Source organism: Rhincodon typus, chromosome 6, assembly GCF_021869965.1.
Source record: "Rhincodon typus isolate 14 chromosome 6, sRhiTyp1.1, whole genome shotgun sequence".
In the NCBI taxonomy this organism is placed as follows: Eukaryota; Metazoa; Chordata; class Chondrichthyes; order Orectolobiformes; family Rhincodontidae; genus Rhincodon; species Rhincodon typus.
This window is the reverse complement of record NC_063337.1, coordinates 83,978,205-83,996,829: the sequence shown is the minus strand read 5'-3', so window position 1 is coordinate 83,996,829 and position 18,625 is coordinate 83,978,205. Positions and strand designations below refer to the sequence as shown.

General features: G+C 40.3%; 1 protein-coding gene across 4 annotated transcripts in view; it reads right to left on the bottom strand.

The window, feature by feature from the left end:
• klf12b (Kruppel-like factor 12b) overlaps nucleotides 1-18,625 on the bottom strand; it is a 235,990-nt gene that overhangs the window by 9,018 nt on the left and 208,347 nt on the right. For all 4 annotated transcript variants that reach the window (XM_048598329.1, XM_048598328.1, XM_048598331.1 and 1 more), the window contains one exon: nucleotides 4,458-4,615. In XM_048598329.1, the coding sequence (XP_048454286.1) occupies nucleotides 4,458-4,615 (158 nt within the window). The remainder of the gene's footprint in view (nucleotides 1-4,457; nucleotides 4,616-18,625) is intronic.

The window sequence follows — 18,625 nt, the reverse complement described above, 5'->3', positions numbered from 1 at the left end:
GTGGGTCTGGGTGGGCTGCTCTTCGGAGAGTCAGTGTGGACTCGATGGGCCGAATGGTCCATAGGGATTCTGACACAACAAGGAGTTGTCCAAATTTGCTTCTGTTCCAGTTGGAAAAGTATTATTTTAAACCTTGTTTTCCTCTGAGAAATAAATTTCTCAACTCTTCTTAAATGTGACACACCTTATTTTTGAAGCAGGCCCTCTGGTTCTCATCTCTCCCAAACATCATTTAAGTGTCTGGTCTATCAAGTACCCTCAGAACCTAGTATACTCTATCCCCATCCCTGCGTTGTGTCAGATCCAACTGCATACAATAAAGCCTGCAAGCTCTTCAAACCTGAGCTGAGCATTCTCATGAGGGCAACTTGCTAAAGTTGATGAACAAAGTTGAAATAGGTTTAATCACAAAAAATTAGAAGCATTTTAAATCACAGTATCAATCCACAGCTGTGTGGGTCCTGATTTTGAATGAATTTTAAAAACTATGTCTTAAGCTGTTTTCTTATTGGATTTTCTAGATTAGTGAGTTCGTGAGTAAATGTAAAAGAAAATTCCATTCATGTCCCTGTAGCCAAAAAATACAACTTCATATTTACAACCTCCTCAAAGATGACCAAAAATTCCCAAAATTTCAGATGAATAAGGGAGGTTGCGGACTGTGGTAAGTTTTGTGGGATGATGTTGAAAGGTCCACACAAAAGATAGCACAAAATAGACTGGCACCAAACACAATTTGTGCTTACAACTCTGATCTTTTGAGATGGTTAGACCAACATAAAGAGAATTATGTCAGAAAGGACAACGTAATTGAATAGAAACTCCAGGCTCTTTTGCAGACATCGATTCCTGGGTTGGGGAAAATGGGTAACTCATATAATGTAAACTGACAACAGCGGAAATACTTAATCACAGAAGATATGTTCCTCCTACTGACAATGCCAAGCATAATTGTGCTTTGATCAACGTCAGTCAAGATTATCCGGTGTTTTAGCCTTTCCAACTCCTTTATAGACCATATATTTTAATTTTATACTATTTTTGATTGTGGACCAAAATGAGAAAAAGTACTGTTTTACAACCAAGAACTGAGGATTGAATTGCTGTACTTTTAAAAAGCAAGTTACGGAAACTCATTTTAACTCATGTTTACACGGTTGTTCTACAAACAGTGGGGTATGGTGTAAATAGACAACATGGCACTGGGGCATATGCACAAAGTGAGATTTGGCTGGTAACAGGTAGCTGATTGGTTTGTGCAGTTGTGACAACTTATGAATGTCAAAGGTCATCAGCCTGTCAACAGCTCCCTGAATGGTACTTGATTAGCAGATCCGTGTGTGTGTATGTGAATAATACAGGAGAAGCCTTCAGACCTCTTGTAGAGCAAGTGGTATGAGATTCTCTTTCTGTCTCTATTTGTCTATCTGTCTCTCTCTCCAGTAAAACACGTGAAACAAAAGAAAGCCAGTTGTTTTCTCTTATGAGTTACTGTAAGCTGTTCCTTTTGCCCAATAAGTCAAAAACTTCATAATTTGTGAATGAGTTACTCTGTCTTCTATGAAGAAGGGAAACAGCTGAAAAGGAAAACTCGGAGACTGTAGGACTTAGGAAACAAAAGGAATCAAATCCATTGAATCCTGTGAAGTGGCACTATTAAACTGTTTCACCCAGTACTTTTTAACCCCTCCTATCCATATCCCAATTTTTGTCGTGTGTGTGTGTGTGTGTGTGTGTGTGTGTGTGTGTGTGTGTGTGTGTGTGTGTGTTTGCGTGAGAGAAAAAGAGGGAGAGCGGGGAGGCGAGAGTGGGGAGGGAGTGAGAGGGAGAGGGAGAAGGTTTAGAAGGGGTTTAGAGTTTTAACTGGTGGAGTGACATGTTGACAGCTCATAGTTGTTCATCTATGGTTAGAATCTATTTATTTGTGATAAATAATAGTTGTCAGTATAGAAACTTCGTCACTGTTTTCCATTAACCGGGGTCTACCAAAGAGGTACTTTGGGGACGTTGAGTATTTTCATAATGTCTTTAATTTTTGACTCCTGGAATAGTAGGGCTTGACTTTCAGTGGGCTACCCAAGTGAGGTGTAACACCATTCTCTCATATGATTCTAAACACATGGTGTTGGGGTTATTGTGTAAAAGTGAGGGAAAGGGATGTTAGAGTTCATGACTTCATTTCTAAGATTGACACCATTGTCCACGCTGTCTCTTGTATAATTTCTCCCATCCATACTACATTTGATTCCCCATGACCCGAGAGCTTCACACCCATTTTTCCCTTGGTGTTCTCCTTTAAATCTCTTCCAAGAGACCCATTTGCTAATCTCAATCACCAACAGATGAGCCTTCCCCAAGGCCCTTGCAAGGATGACTTGTTGAACATCATGTGTCCCTTTCAAAAAAGGGAACACAACCCTTTTCAAAATAATCACTCAAGGCCCATTTGTTTAATTGACTATATTGGTCCCTCTATCCTCGCAATCTTTTCAAATCTTCAAGTGTTTTTGTCCTGTCCCAACTCTATGTCCATCACTCAAGAGTTCCTGTTTGAATCCTTCCAGGACAAGCTAATGCCTTGTACACTTTAAGAAAAGTTCCCGATTTTTACAATAAATTCCCTCTGAAATAAAGACCAATATTCTATTTGCATGCTGAACCTGGATGCTAGTTTTTTTTTATATGATTCAGGGATAAGGATTCCCAAATCCCTCTGTGCTGCAGCATTCTTTCTCCATTTAAATAAAATTCAGTTGCTCTACTATTCCTGCCAAAGATTTTCCCTACATATATTTCATCTGCCAAGTTTTTGCGGACTGAGTTAATCTGTCTACATCCACCTTTAAACTCTTGTTTTCTGTCATTCCTCATCACTTGCTTTCGCCCTATTTTTGTGTCATTCACAAATTTGGCAACAGTACATTTCACATCACCTCACCAAGTCATTCATATGTATTGTAAATAATTGTGACTCTAGCAGTGAACCCTAGCACTCCACTACTTAGGGGGTGCCATTCTGAAAATGTCCCTCTTATCCCAACATTGTCCTCTATTAACATAGATAAAGTATTGACCAGCTAACGTACAACTCCCCACGTCATGAGCTCTTAATAGTCTTATGCACGGTACGTGATTTCAATGCCTTTGGTAAATCCAAGTATATTACCTCTACTGGTTCCCCTTTATCTATCCTGATTAATAGATCAAAAATTGATCTAAAAAATTCTAATAAATTTATGATGCGTGATTTCCCCTTCATAAAGTCATTTTCACTCTACTTGAATACATTACGATTTTCTAAATGCTCTGTTACATACATCTTTTCAAACAGACCCTAATCGTCACTTTTTCCCAATGAAATTTCACTTCCATTTCTTCTGGCTTCTGATCTTCTATCCACTTTAAGTTACAAGCTTCTGTAGTTCTTCATTACTTTCAATATCACATTCAATTTAAAATCTTCATCATCATGTCTCTCCATGGTCTTGTCCAACAATACCTTTATGGTATGTCCTATAGCCATTATAATACCTTTTACAACACTTCAACAGTGCAAGCACTTCAGAAGTACATCAGTCATTATAAAGTTCTTTGAGACTTTGAGGATGTAAAAGGGGTGCTTTTGGAATATTGGGTACCTGTGTGGCTGTGTGCAATTGCAAAACAGTGTAAAGACACAGACAGTGTTCAGAAAATTGTTTGCTGAATTATTTTTAGCCCTCACTGCTATCTTTACTCAGATGCTTAACTTAATTATGATTTGGGGTAACTTGAGTAAAGATGTATTTAACACAGCCACTCTTTCTTGGCATTGCTGCCAAGTACCAAGCTTCCATACTAGTTACCTGTAGACAGATCTCATAGGGCTACCAGTCAACTCAAGAAAACTATCTGAATTAAGATGTGAAATGACAAGCTTTAAGAACAGGCCATATCTCACCTGCACAGGGAATATAACTCCATAATGACGGTCAAACTTTGAACTTAATTTATTGATCAACAAATTATTGCGGTCAGTTTAATCAATTTTGTAATTTTATATGTCACTTGGAAAAATGATTGATTGTAATACTTACCTCCGTTTGACCCTTGGCCATGATTAACATTAATTTTTAAATTACATAAACCTTTGATGAATGAATGAATACAACAGTTTGATCTTTCTTTCATTTTTGCTTTCTATTCCTTCTTTAGGTGCTCTGTCTCTGACATTACCTGTGTGTTCTAACTGCACCTTCGTCTAAAAACAAAGCATAAGCCATCATCGACTCCACAATGTAGACCTCTTAATTTCAACTCTTCTCTTTGGGCTTAAAAACCAATCTTTTCAGCAAACCTTTTAGACATCTGTCCTAATACCTCCCTCTGCAATTTGGTTCAGTTGACTTATTTATTTACATTTGTAATATTTTCACATTAAAGGTCTTGCATCAATGCAAGCTGTTGTAGCCTCCTACCTGTATGCGTCCTCCTATGTGCTTTCAAATGAGAGCTTTTTGTGTACACTTTATTGCAGCCCTCAAAATCACACCTGTGTATACGCCGTTTCTTCGAATCAGGGGACTCAGATCTTCGTTGTAGTCTTGTACCCTCAACACTGAAAGGTGAATCCGAACTGAAAAAGGACACAATGACCATATGATAAACACAAGCCTAAACAGTTATTCACCTCCTGTGGATAACGATGGAAGAACGACATAACATGATAGGAAATGAATAAATATCAAGGAACTAACACTTCTGGTGTGAAAATATGTTGTAGATGTGATTGGCATGCACACTAAAAAGGAAATAATTTCAGCAGCAATTTTTGTTACATCTTAAGCATTGTTAGATTCTCTTCAGAAGGGCTGAAGACCGATCTTTAATGATCAATTTTTTTGATTGATCTGCAAATCTGAATTAGAGCCACTGTAATGACTATCACACCATACAGCCTAGCAGAATTCCAAACCTCAGTGAATTATTACAGAAGCCTAAATGAAACACGAACATTCATAAAAAGCCTGCGTTGCTACAGTTATTCCAGTTAGTACATGATTAACCAATTTTAGAATTGAATCAAAGTCACTCAAACATGGAGTTGTATTTACTGTTTGAGTAATGCATACCCAAAAATAAGACAGGATTATAATGAACGCTGCCAATAACTGACTGCAAATGAAAAATATTGACACAACTGGATTTGATTAATTGCTGTCAAATAGGAACAGTACTGATATTGTTCTTCACAAGACAGGTAAAACACTGAAGTGTACACCGAGTCATTATTTTATTATCTGCATACTGACATGATAAGCCTCGATTGTAAAATGTAGTTTGAATGACCTTGGTTTATTCAGCAAAACATCAGATTGCTGCAAACCCTGAACACAGTTTGAACCAAAACACTGCAGTGCTTAATGTATCTGAACATTCAAAATTATATTCCACTACAAAAATCATCAATTGGCCCAGTGCTGGATTTCAATCTTCCCACGTTGCATGAGATGTGCAAAATAATGTGAGTGAAAGTCTCTCCGCTGCCAATCAGTCACTAAGTGTCCACCACAGTTGCAACAATTGAGCAACTGAGCATGCAGAGTCATTTGGAAGCCCTGGCCATGACAACTGGGATAAATTTTGAGCAATTCTGCCCCATTGTGGTACAGATCAGGTAGGTAACCATTTCCAAGCTTATTTGAATTTACCTATCACGATGCTGGCGAGTAGTCTTAATGATCCCAGGAACAGGATAGGATGGGAATAAAGGGATACGGTTCCCGGAAGGGTAGGGGGTTTTAGTTGTGACAGGCAGCATGTTGGTACAGGCTTGGAGGGCCGAAGGGCCTGTTCCTGTGCTGTAATTTTCTTTGTTCTCTTTGTTCTTTAGCAGAATATAAATTAACTGGTAATCCTGTTCCTCATCTCTTACTAGTGCACTCAAAATTATGCAAGTTGTGACAGTATAAGAGGAGAAACTCTTTTTACTGGAGGGAGCATCAGTAGTCAGGGCACAGATTTCCCTTGCTGAAAATACCTGTATGTAACGTCAGACAAGGAGTTATGTTAGACTCAGCCATGCTGCTACAGCGATTCAGTAGCCTTCTAAATATAATGTAAATCACATTGCTCAATGCATAATAAGTTCTGCTCCTTCTGCTACATGAAAAACTGTATGTCTTCATGGTCCCTTGAGCGACAAGGAATTTGCATTTCTTATTTTTTTAAAATGCCACTAATCGGTATGGCTCGGAGTATTAAACCATGTACCAGTGGGATCGCTTGCAGAACGCTTTGCTGAATTGCACTGTATTCTAGCACGTCTACAATGACCAAGTCATTCCTGCTTGACTGACTCATCACTGTGGACCATGAAGCATCATTGTAGACATTTATAATCAAACTGTGCAGAAGTGTTATGATACAACTCTGGAGCAGATGGGACTTGAACCCAGGCCTTCTGGCTCAGAGGTAGGGTCACTACCACTGCCACATGAAGTGTCATTATAAACAAGGGGAAGTGGGACTTCATTCAGGTAGAGATTGTAGGCTATTCCCCTTCATACAAAAAGTGGAAATTTAAATGAGGCACTCAAAATTATGAAAGTTGGTGACAGAATATAAGAGGAGAAACTCTTTTCAGTGGAAGGAGCATCAGTAGTCGGGGCACAGATTTGAGATGACTGGCAAACGAAGCAGAGGGCTGATGAGAAATTTTCATGCAGCATGGTATGATGAATGCAGTGGAAGCAGATTCAATGATAACTTTTAAAAGGGAATTGGATTAGTCATTGAAGGTAAAATGTTATGGTGCCTCTGGGGAAAGCAAAGGGGACACAGAGCTCTTTCAAACAGCCAGCATAGGCTCACTGGACCGAATAACCCTCCTTCCGCGCTGTAACATTCTATGATGAGCGATCACAGAGCATTGCTCAATGGCAGCAGGAAACTATGAGCTGTCTACATAATTTATTGTTTTGTACTCTGGCAAGTCAGGAATGCTGTAGATCTGGAAAATGAAGGGTAACTTACACAGGTGCAAAGGAATATCAGTAGACATTCCTTCACAAGGACAATGCAAACCACAAAGAAGTGGTTGATAGTGGCTGCTAGCATTACTGGGTATGGCAGTTTAAACTGCACCATGAAGTGTGCTGGCAGAAGAACTGCGAGGACTCTAATAAACGTACTACTTCCATTTCCTCTCTGCCAACAGTGGAGTGGCAGCAGTGGTGATTCATAAATCAGACGCTGCTCGTGGAATTGGTGCCGGTGACGACGACAGCAACAAACTGCATTTATATTGCACCTTCAGCACAGTAAAATAGCTGAAACTTCTTCTCAGGAGCGGCCGTCCAACAAAACTTGATACCATACCATATAAGCAGACATCTAGACAGGCAACCAAAGGCTTGCTCACAGGTTTTAAAAGAGTGTTTCAAAGGTGGAGCGTGAGACTGAGGTGTTTAGGGATTGACTTCCAGAGCCTAGGGCTTAGGCAACTGAAGTATATGTGACATCAGTTGAAACCTTTGGATCAAAAGGGGCTAGAAAATCAAAACGCGATCCATATACAGCACAATGAGGGCTGCAGGGATAGTATTTTGCCTATAGAGAGTTAGCTACATTGGTGAATTGCTCCTTCAAATGTTCTTGAATCCTATTGTTTTGCAATTGATTGTTTGGCTTAGTGGAACATTGCTAATTAAAAACAAGATTCAGCTAGCTGTTTCTGTGAAGATTCCTGTTTTGTTTGCATGAGCAAGGTACAGTCAAATGCAAAAAATTACCCCACTATCAGTTAACTGCAATAAACACACTCTGCCAGTTGTGAAACTGTGGACACAAACTGGCAAATAGTTTTGGTCCATCAAATGATTGATCCATCAAACAAAAAAGGTGCATACTACCATACTACGAAGCCTGGGCAGCATGAAGATAATTAGACAGTTCCCATGTTAATCATGACTGGGGTTTGCATTGCCATAAGTGCCATTTATTTTACACGTTCAATTTATATTCTGTAGCTACCCTCCAATCCTACATGTTGCTGGAGAAATCATCCCATCGTAATTGGGAATACTCAATTTGATTAAGTATTCATAATGAGTGTGCAGGATCTGGAAATCAAAAACCACAAGGCCCACCTCCTCTCCAGATCATATCTCATCAAGGTATTGTCAATCGACTGTTTCTGCAACAAGGAATATTCTTTTCAAAAGTGGTCAAATACAATTAGTGCTTCCTTGCTAAAGTAGCTGATCAATGTTGGTGCTCAGTTAGAATCAGTGTGATCATCGCCAATGACTATGTCTTTGATCTAGTTTGCTTGACTATTTACTATCTCGAAGCTCAGTGAATAAGGAGTGCAATCTAGTGTTCACAGCATTTCTAGCATATGTGGAAGAAGTCAGACATCTATTTAAGTAAATAACACACAAACAATGAATACAATCTTAATACTTGTCAACCATTGTTTAGTTTAACCCATCAAACTTAGATGCTGTTGTCCATTTTCTTCAGGTCTCAATTCATCTGCTTATATCTGTGACATGGGGGTACATTTTTAACTGTCTCAGATCTGCTACTTCTAGAAACTACACAAAATTAATCACCATTGATATCTTTTTGCCTCTTATTATCTCACAAATCTGGCTTAGATTGCATACATGTAGTGCAACAGCATGCTTTTTATATGGCAGTGGTAATATTAATATTATAAAAAACCTAATTGAGTCTGTTAATGGAAAAGTTGAATATTCAGTGATATAGTGGTGAAACTATGAATCCTCTGATTAAATGTCAGTAGTGTTTTGGACGGTTTCTTGTTGATAAAAACTTTGCCCCTCAGTTCTGTTTTGTCATTCTCTGCCTAATCTTACTTGAATCTTAACATCTGTGTGACGTAAATCCAAGTAATAAATAGGACCTGGGGGAAAAAAAAAATAACACAATTGACTTGGGCATCTTAATCATTTGTTAGTTTTTTCAGTTTTTCTATGTCCTACATGAGGTTGTTGCTGTTGTAATCTAAATAGAAATTACTGGTTATTTGAAGCAATCCTCTCAAATCTGGCGATGTCAATTTTCTTCAAAGGTCCTGTTCCTTATTAGCCGTTAATTGTGCAAAAATTTCCATGTGGCTCTTTCAGTGAACCTGCTGAAACCAACACACTGGCTCTAAATTCAACACCTCCTTTCTAATGTGTCATGGCATGTTCCCTGGTGGTATTAATTAAAGATTATTTAAAGAATCCTATCGCATACAGCAAATAAGGAGTCTATTCGGCCTATCACACCTGTGTCAGCTCCTTGAGCATAATCCATTCTCCTGCACATTGCCTGTAGCCCTGCAAGTGTATCCTCTAAGTATATACCAATACTGTACATAAAATAAACTGAAAAAGTGACATTTGAAACAGACCAAATGTGTTTTGTGTAACTTAGAATTAGCAAAGTGATGAATTTATCCAATGTTTATAACTGCTTCCTCAGTGTTCATTCATTATCGGCGTATCAGGAAGGAGAAAATTGAATTAATTTCCAAATTCAGAGTTTCTATCAGTGAAGAGTTTTATTACATGAAAAGTGATGTTTGGCATCTCCACCATCTTGTGGTTTAAAATGGAAATGCAACCTAAGTCAGCCTTGAAGAGTCATCGAGACTTGAAATGTTAGATTGCTCTCTCTCCATGGATGTTGTCTGACTCACTGATTTCCAGCAATTATTGTTTTCCCTAAATCAGCACACGATGGTAAAGGTACACATTAGTTCCCAGTAACAGAGAGCACATGGAAACAGACCCTTCAGACCAACTCGACCGCCCGACCAACACTGCAGTCTGACCAAGTCCCATTTGCCAGTATTTGGTCCATATTCTTCTAAACCCTTCCTATTCATATACCCACCCAGATTCCTTTTAAGTAGAGTCATAGAGTAATACAGCATGGAAACAGGCCCTTCAGCCCAAACTGGTCCATGCTGACCATGGTGCCCGCTCAGCTAGTTCCAATTGCCCGCATTTGGTCTATATCCCTCTAAATCCTTCCCGTCCTTGCACTTATCCAAATTTTTTTTAAATGTTGCTATTGTACCTGCCTCAACCACTTTTTCTGGCAGCCCATTCCATATAGGCACCAACGACATAGGTAGGAAAAGGGATGGGGACGTAAGGCAGAAATTCAAGGAGCTAGGGTGGAAGCTTAGAGCTAGAACAAACAGAGTTGTTATCTCTGGTTTGTTACCCGTGCCACGTGCTAGCGAGGCGAGGAATAGGGAGAGAGAGCAGTTGAACACATGGCTACAGGGATGGTGCAGGAGGGAGGGATTCAGATACCTGGATAATTGGGGCTCATTCTGGGGTAGGTGGGACCTCTACAAACGGGATGGTCTACATCTGAACCAGAGGGGTACCAATATCCTGGGGGGGGAAATTTGCTAATGCTCTTCGGGAGGGTTTAAACTAATTCAACAGGGGGGTGGGAACCTGAATTGTAGCTCCAGTGTACAGGAGGTTGAAAGTAGTGAGGTCATAAATAAGGTTTCAAGGTTGCAGGAGTGTACCGGCAGGCAGGAAGGTGGTTTGAAGTGTGCCTACTTCAATGCCAGGAGCATCCGGAATAAGGTGGATGAACTTGCAGCATGGGTTGGTACCTGGGACTTCGATGTTGTGGCCATTTCGGAGACATGGATAGAGCAGGGACAGGAACGGTTGTTGCAGGTTCCGGGGTTTAGATGTTTCAGTAAGATCAGGGAAGGTGGTAAAAGAGGGGGAGGTGTGGCATTGTTAGTCAAGGACAGTATTACGGTGGCAGAAAGGACGTTTGATGACAACTCGTCTACTGAGGTAGTATGGGCTAAGGTTAGAACCAGGAAAGGAGAGGTCACCCTGTTGGGAGTTTTCTCTAGGCCTCCGAAAAGTTCCAGAGATGTCAAGGAAAAGATTGCAAAGATGATTCTGGATAGGAGCGAAAGTAACAAGGTAGTTGTTATGGGGGACTTTAACTTTCCAAATATTGACTGGAAACGCTATAGTTCGAGTACTTCAGATGGGTCAGTTTTTGTCCAATGTGTGCAGGAGGGTTTCCTGACACAGTATGTAGATAGGCCAACAAGAGGCGAGGCCACATTGGATTTGGTACTAGGTAATGAACCAGGCCAGGTGTTAGATTTGGAGGTAGGAGAGCACTTTGGTGATAGTGACCACAATTCGGTTACTTTTACTTTAGCGATGGAAAGGGATCGGTATATAAAGCAGGGCAAGAGTTATAGTTGGGGGAAAGGCAACTATGAGGCTATGAGGCAAGATTTAGGATGCATAGGATGGAGAAGGATACTGCAGGGGCTGGGCACAATTGAAATGTGGAGCTTGTTCAAGGAACAGCTACTGTGTGTCCTTGAGAAGTATGTACCTGTCAGGCAGGGAGGAAGTGGTCGAGCGAGGGAACCGTGGTTTACTAAAGAAGTTGAATTTCTTGTCAAGAGGAAGAAGGAGGCTTATGTAGAGATGAGGCGTGAAGGCTCAGTGAGGGCGCTTGAGAGTTACAAGTTAGCCAGGAAGGACCTAAAGAGAGAGTTAAGAGGAGCCAGGAGGGGACATGAGAAGTCTTTAGCAGGTAGGATCAAGGAAAACCCTAAAGCTTTCTATAGGTATGTCAGGAATAAAAGAATGACCTAGAGTCAGATTAGGGCCGGTCAAGGACAGTAGTGGGAAGTTGTGCGTGGAGTCCGAAGAGATAGGAGAGGTGTTAAATGAATATTTTTCGTCAGTATTCACACAGGAAAAAGACAATGTAGTCGAGGAGAATACTGAGATACAGTCTATTAGACTAGACGGGATTGAGGTTCATAAGGAGGAGGTGTTAGCAATTCTGGAAGGTGTGAAAATAGATAAGTCCCCTGGGCCGGATGGGATTTATCCTAGGATTCTCTGGGAAGCTAGAGAGGAGATTGCAGAGCCTTTGGCTTTGATCTTTATGTCGTCATTGTCTTCAGGAATAGTGCCAGAAGACTGGAGACTAGCAAATGTTGTCCCCTTGTTCAAGAAGGGGAGTAGAGACAACCCTGGTAATTATAGACCAGTGAGCCTTACTTCGGTTGTGGGTAAAGTGTTGGAAAGGATTATGAGAGATAGGATTTATAATCATCTAGAAAGGAATAATTTGATTAGGGATAGTCAACACGGTTTTGTGAAGGGTAGGTCGTGCCTCACAAACCTTATTGAGTTCTTCGAGAAGGTGACCAAACAGGTAGATGAGGGTAAAGCAGTTGATGTGGTGTATTTGGATTTCAGTAAAGCATTTGATAAGGTTCCCCATGGTAGGCTATTGCAGAAAATACGGAGGCATGGGATTGAGGGTGATTTAGCGGTTTGGATCAGAAATTGGCTAGCTGTAAGAAGACAGAGGGTGGTGGTTGATGGGAAATGTTCATCCTGGAGTTCAGTTACTAGTGGTGTACCTCAAGGATCTGTTTTGGGGCCACTGCTGTTTGTCATTTTTATAAATGACCTGGATGAGGGCGTAGAAGGATGGGTTAGTAAATTTGCGGATGACACCAAAGTCGGTGGAGTTGTGGATAGTGCGGAAGGATGTTGCAGGTTACAGAAGGACATAGATAAGCTGCAGAGCTGGGCTGAGAGGCGGCAAATGGAGTTTAATGCGGAAAAGTGTGAGGTGATTCACTTTGGAAGGAGTAACAGGAATACAGAGTGCTGGGCTAATGGTAAGATTCTTGGTAGTGTGGATGAGCAGAAAGATCTCGGTGTCCATGTGCATAGATCACTGAAAGTTGCCACCCAGGTTGATAGCGTTGTTAAGAAGGCGTACAGTATGTTAGGTTTTATTGGTACAGGGATTGAGTTTCGGAGCCATGAGGTCATGTTGCAGCTGTACAAAACTCTGGTGCGGCCGCACTTGGAGTATTGCGTACAGTTCTGGTCACCGCATTATAGGAAGGATGTGGAAGCATTGGAAAGGGTGCAGAGGAGATTTACCAGGATGTTGCCTGGTATGGAGGGAAGGTCTTATGAGGAAAGGCTGAGGGTTTTGAGGCTGTTTTCGTTAGAGAGAAGAAGGTTAAGAGGTGACTTGATAGAGACATACAAGATGATCAGAGGATTAGATAGGGTGGACAGTGGGAGCCTTTTTCCTCGGATGGTGATGGCTAGCACGAGGGGACATAGCTTTAAATTGAGGGGTGATAGATATAGGACAGATGTCAGAGGTAGGTTCTTTACTCAGAGAGTAGTAAGGGCGTGGAATGCCCTGCCTGCAAAAATAGTAGACTCGCCCACTTTAAGGGCATTTAAATGGTCATTGGATAAACATATGGATGATAATGGAATAGTTTAGGTTAGATGGGCTTCAGATTGGTTTCACAGGTCGGCGCAACATCGAGGGCCAAGGGCCTGTACTGCGCTGCAATGTTCTATGTTCTATATGCGTACCACTCGCTGTGTGATGTAGCCCCTGAGGTCCTTTATAAAATCTATCCCCTCTCACCTTCAACCTATACCCTCTAGTTTTCAATTCCCCATCCCTGGGAAAAAGACTATATGCATTCATCCTATGTATGCCCCTCATGATTTTATACACCTCAATAAGGTCACCCCTCATTCTCCTACGTTCCAAGGAGTAAAGTCCTATCCTGGCCAACATCTCTCTATAACTCAGGCTTACTAGTTCTGGCAACATCCTCGTAAATCTTCTGTGCACACTTTCCAGTTTAACTAGGTCTTTCCTATAACAGGGTGACCAAAACTGCACACAATACTTGAAGTGCGGCCTCCCCAGTGACTTATAGAACTATAACATAAGTCCCAACTCCTATATTCAATGTGTGAAAAAGTTATGTGCACAGATGTAAATGCATATAGTGCCTTTTCATGTCCTCAGAAAAGACTTAGACTCTTCACAAAGAATGGAATAGGAAATGCAGCACATGAACTGTGATGGCATCTGCTGAAAACAGAAAATGATATTTATGCAGATCAATTATGTAATAGGCTGCTGTGCAACAAACAAATAATTTATTGAATACCTCTGCAATGGAAAATTTGGGAAAAATGCTCCTTCAGAACGATTTCCCGAACATTGCACGAGAAGGCTTTGTCTGGGAGTGAACACTCGCTCCAGAGACTCCAGGTCCGGACTGGGCAGAATCCAATCTCTGGATTTCCCATGGTTCTTGTTTTGGCAACAAGCTCATTTTCTGACCTGGAAAACTTACATCCATGCTAAATGTTCACAATTAAAATATACTTGAAAAGGGGACAGGTGATTTCCTAGCAGTGGTTAATAGACGAGAAAAATACCACAACTGCTTTGGAGATGGGGAAAGAAACATTCAGTTGTGTGTAAAAAACATTTCTGGATATAAAAAAGAAAAATAAAAGTCAAAAAGGGAGGAAAAATGCAAGGCTAAGAACAAATTGCAGAGTAGCAGGATTCATGAAGTGATCAAGGACACAACACATCATCTGGGTTCCCTCTGTGCTACAAAAATATACCCAGATTTTAGTTTAGGTAAAAATGAAAATTGCAATGGTCAATGTTTAAATATGGATTAATCTGTTCAGATAAGCTCAGGTCACACCTCCAGGGCTATCTTCAAACAGTATTTATTTACACTATATACGAGGATCTTGCAGCAGACATCTTTGCGCAGAGCTATTCTGGAACTAAATTTCTAGCAGTCTCTTTCAATGCCAACCAAGGCCACAATACCCTTCTGAGGCTCTTATGTACTTTCATCCAAGCCTCTCAGTCAGAGTTAATCTGTACAAAAACTTAGAAAATACATTGTGCAGCTTTTAAATCCAAAATGCAGGAAAGGTGTTAAGGCAGGAGAGAAGGTTCAGCAGAGATTTGCAAGTTGCTGCCTGGCATAGGGAAACTGAAAAGTAAAAGTAAGATAGGAAAATCTGGGGCTGCTTTTCTTAGGACGGAGGAGAATACAGGGCGATTGAAGAGGGACTGTCAATATGACTAAAGAATTAGATGACAAAGATACTATGTAAACAGTTACATTACTGCATTCTCAGGGGAGGCGACAACTTGATGGTATTATCGCTGGACTGTTAATCCAGAGACCCAGATAATGTTCTGGGGATCCGGGTTCGAATCCCGCCACGGCAGATGGTGGAATTTGAATTCAATAAATATCTGAAATTAACAATCTAATGACGACTGTGAATCCATTGTCAATTGTTGGAAAAACCCATCTGGTTCACTAATGTACTTTAGGGAAGGAAACTGCCATCCTTACCTGGTCTGGCTTACATGTGACATGTGACACGTGACTCCAGACTCTCAGCAGACTGTCTGCAGGGCAATTAGGGATGGGCAATAAATGTTGCCGAGCCAGCGATGCCCTCATCCCGTGAATGAATAAAGAAAAAAAATCCATAGTTCCGCACTAATGAACCAAAGAATTGAGATCAAATCCCAGCATGTACCTGGAATTTAAATTCAGTGCATCAAATCATATCTGGAATAATAAACTAGTGTTAGTAATGGTGACCATAAAAGAACAATGTGGCTGACGCTTTACGGCTCCTTGGAAATGTCTTAGCAAGCCTTTCAGTCATAGATGGATCAGCAGTAAATACTAAAGCAATGCCCACATCCTGTGAATGCTTTTCAAAAAAAATTATAGAAACAAACAATTTGCCAATGATTGGTGGGTCAGGAATGAGGAGTCATAGTTATGATAATGTCAAAGGAGATTTCTGACAGAGTAGGACATACGCTCTTAATTACCAAGTGTGTTATGAGCCTGTGGATTGCAGACCCCAAGCAGACTCAATGGTAATAACAGAGATTACACCTACTGTACAAGAAAAGGGCAGTAAAAGGAATATAGAAGCATGATAGGGAAGTAAAATAAGGGCCACTGTTCTGCGGGGAGGAAAGAAAATTCTTGTTAAGTGTCTTAACGTTCTGCCATTTCAAAAAGCATACAGCTGTTGCATTTGCTCTGCTGTTATTATTTGAGGAAACAAAATATTTTCTTCACCCTTAGTATTCCTACCGATCTGTGAATATTTCCCTTCGTTTCAAATGTTGCTTCTCATTCTATTACAACCCACTTCCTGTTCTGAAAACACTGATTCATACTGAGGAATGGCTCTATCAGTATTCAATAAGATTGCCACTTGCCTTGGAGTCTCCAGGATTTGAAGTTTAAAAACCTAGACTCCGTTATGTGTGTCCTTTTTTCATTTACAGAAATCTTGGATATGGGAAACCGATTGATTTTGCAGGGTTGCTGGAGTTGTAAGGTCATGTGATAGACTCTCCTGAACAAATCCAACCTTAGTTGGCAAACCTAGTGCCGACAGATCTCTGATGCTTTTCCAAGTGGCTATATTTCATATAGGAGTCTGCACAACTCACTACTGACAAGAGTTACAATGTCAAACTTGACCCAGACCTTACTCAACACTGGTCTGTATACAAATACAATTGTATTGTAGCCAAACATTTCTAAATGGTTGTACAGTATTTGACTATAGTGGAAAAGAGAGTCATGTTGCGAAAGCAATTCATTTTGCACTCATCAGGACAAATACAAGAATGTCAAATTTCAAAAACTCACCTTGCCATACAGCATACGCCTCACAGCTCTAGATTATTGGATAAGTAATCTGATAATAGACAGTGGAAAGTTGAGGGGCGATGGTAAGTTAGAACTGAAGATGATCATTAGCATAAGTATGAAAGCTAACACTTCGTTTTTGGATGATGTGCTTGAAGCACAATATGTGGAACAGGAACGGGCCAACCAAGAAGTGTTAGTTCATCAAACAACTTCATGTCAGAAGTATCAGAAAACTTCCAAACTTAAAGATATCAATACCACAAAGACATTTGTGACTCATAAGTTATTAATGAGTAGCTATTAAAAATATTCCTTCTTATTCATTTATGGCATGGTGTCCTGGTCAATGATGGCAACATTTGATGCCCATCCCTATTTGCCCTTGAATTGAATGGCTGACTGGTCTATTTCAGAGGGCAATTAAGATGGCTTTTGATCTAGAGTCATATGTAGGCCTGTTTAGCTGATAATGACATATTTCCTTCCCTAAAGGGTATTTATGGAACAGATGGGTTAAACTGACAATCAAGGTTAATTTCATGGTCACCAAGTCAAGCTTTCCATCCTAGATTTGATAAGCGAACTTAAATTCCATCAGCTGCATGATGGGATTTGAGCTATGTTCCTACAGCATTAGCACGGATTACAAATCGGACACATTCCGAGTCAGTTACCAATTTTTTTCAATTTTTTCACGTGAATGTAGCTTTTTGTTCTGAAGAAGGTACTTCTGGAGGTTGTTGCCTTGATTAGGGTTCCTTTTCAGAACAGCATGATGCCATTTCAGTACCAACTTACAATCTGTGTCCAGTATTGACTTGCTGTTGCATTGATGTGACATCATTTCCAATGCGTCAGTACATGTAACAGATACCACAGAATCTGGTTCAGATTGAGTTGGATATCTGGAAGTTTAATACAACATCTTAGACTTACGTATGTGGTTCAGGTGTTATGTTTACTTAGTTTTACATGGTGTACGTAGTTGGCTAGCAGATTGGCTTGCTGACTGAAATAACAGAGAGAAAGACAGAGACCTTTCATAGTACAGCATCATATGTCAGAATGTCATCTAGCTGTCTTAGAAGTAAAGCATCTTTCTTGTATCTGTGTGACAGATGATTTTGGCAACATCTCATTACATCACACTATATATCAGAAAAGCTTCTGCATAAAATGGCTTATTCTGCAACATCCATTCTATTTATGTTATCTGGAAAATTCCAGCCCATTGGTAACTGTCACAAATGAAGAACCAGGATATTCATTTTAGATATCCAATGTCTGGGGGACGTGTCTACAGACCAGATGTCAAACATCTTTCTGCATTATATCAGCAGGTGTGGGCTGACAAAGAGACAATTGTGACAGTTCAGACAAGTCCTTCTAGAGAGGCACCAGATCCCTGCCCCACTTACCTCAGTCTCGCTGCTAGTACTAAAGATAACATTGAATGTAAATGTATGCTAGGGCTCATTTCCCAGCAGAATATACCTGCTGTAGGTGTTGCTCACATTGTCAGAAAGGCTGCAGAGTTGTTTCTATCTGTTCCAGTCTGGAATACTGATTTTTGCAGTCCAATTGTATACTAATTCACTTGGTTTGATGTAGAAATATTATTCCACAAGAATGGGCACCTTTGATGTTTGCTTGGCAATATTGATGGCGTGCTCCCACGATGAACCATAACTGAGATGTCTTTGCACTGTTGACATATGATGTGTCTCTTACATAAGATCATGTGATATTCATTATGCAAATTATTTTGGGAGGTGAATGATTTTCATGTGAGGAGCATAACAATTTCAATAAGGTGTTTACATGAATAACCATGAAACATGTTCCAAACAAGAGGCATTTTTGTGAATTCACCCACTGTGTCACTGTTTGCTTTCATTTCGGTTTTCAAGTCTCTACAGCTTGAATTACAATTTCATTCAGCGATGAACAAAGTCATTGAGTAGAGTACAGTGACAATAAGGTTTACGCATGGTTTTAAAAACATCACTGTCATACAAACCTACATCCAAATATCAAAAC